The 1,175-nt window shown below is 39.6% G+C and overlaps 1 protein-coding gene across 1 annotated transcript in view; it reads right to left on the reverse strand.

The window, feature by feature from the left end:
• Positions 1-305: 305 nt before the first annotated feature.
• CBLN2 (cerebellin 2 precursor) overlaps positions 306-1,175 on the reverse strand; it is a 2,262-nt gene continuing 1,392 nt past the window's right edge. Inside the window, exons 2-4 of the mRNA XM_009333500.1 lie at positions 952-1,042; positions 754-873; positions 306-503 (exon numbers count right to left, since the gene is read on the reverse strand). Coding sequence (XP_009331775.1) covers positions 306-503; positions 754-873; positions 952-1,042 — 409 coding nt within the window. The remainder of the gene's footprint in view (positions 504-753; positions 874-951; positions 1,043-1,175) is intronic.

Consider the following 1,175-nt stretch of genomic DNA (forward strand, 5'->3'; position numbering starts at 1 on the left):
AAGAAAGTCAATGATCCCAACAATAAAATCCGAAATTGACTTTACAATCACAGGTACAAATTGCTCAGGTTGATAATTTCATTTCTCCTAAAGATCACTGTCGTCTAAAACTAATTAGAGGCGCAGGTTCCCGAGGAATTGTCAATATTCAAAGCAAATGTTGGAGTTTAGAAGGTTATCATTCTTCTACTGTGACAGTCTGACGGGGTGACTGGAAATATTGTCATGTGCTGCCAAGTTCAGGGTGTCGTTAACGATTGAATCCGTGCTCTGGCTCATGGATCTGTCTCCTATTTGGCCTTCTTTTATAGTGGAAAGACTAAGAAGCCGGAAAAGGTTGAATATTTCCACCCTCCCATGAGGTTACCCCTTTCCAGTTTGAGATGCACTTTGTCTTCTCTTTCCATGTGGAGCAAGACCCCATTGCTGGCTGCTTCTCTGGTGACGTCCTGATCCCCTGCAAAAGCTGAAATCACTGGATAGCCGTTTTGCATTAAACTTACCTAAAAAGTGCAAAGAGAGAGAATCTGAGTTTTCTCAATACCCTCAATGACTTTTTTGCCCTGTGCAGGTTAGAAACAAGGTTGAATTAAGCTAAGGCAATGCGTGATTTCTGTCATGCATACAGACCCCTTTAACTAAAATAACCTAGTCTCATTCTTCACTTGCTGGTTTTGTAAATGCACCTTAGTGTCTAGAAATGAGCATTTGAAAAAAAAGGAAAGACAGCATCTTCTTTAGATCACAACCCACCTGGATGGTTTGTCTGTTATAGACCTTGACCACGTGGAAACTGAAACTATATATCCCTTTTCTTGGTGCTACAAATATACTGGAAGCAAGATCAAAATGGTTGCCAATATTAACTAATACCTGGAAAGTAAACAAACAAACAAAACAAAACAAAACAAAAAAAAAAGGAGAGAGAGAAAGAGAGAAATCAGGCCCCACCTTAGAAAAGCGCCAGTGAAAATCTGACATGAGCTCCATGACTAATATAAAGCCTAGTCGAAATGGCATTTGCAGCACAATTAAAAGTGCACTGCAGGGGAAAGAAGCCAAGTTACAGAGGCATTTAAAAAGCATCACAGTTCATAAAACGATTTAGTTATGCAAAAATGATCTCTAAAGCCTGTTAGATGAAGTGCAAATGTCCACACTGCACTGTCAATAAA

Source organism: Pygoscelis adeliae, unplaced genomic scaffold (genome assembly GCF_000699105.1).
Source record: "Pygoscelis adeliae isolate BGI_AS28 unplaced genomic scaffold, ASM69910v1 Scaffold140, whole genome shotgun sequence".
Classification (NCBI taxonomy): Eukaryota; Metazoa; Chordata; class Aves; order Sphenisciformes; family Spheniscidae; genus Pygoscelis; species Pygoscelis adeliae.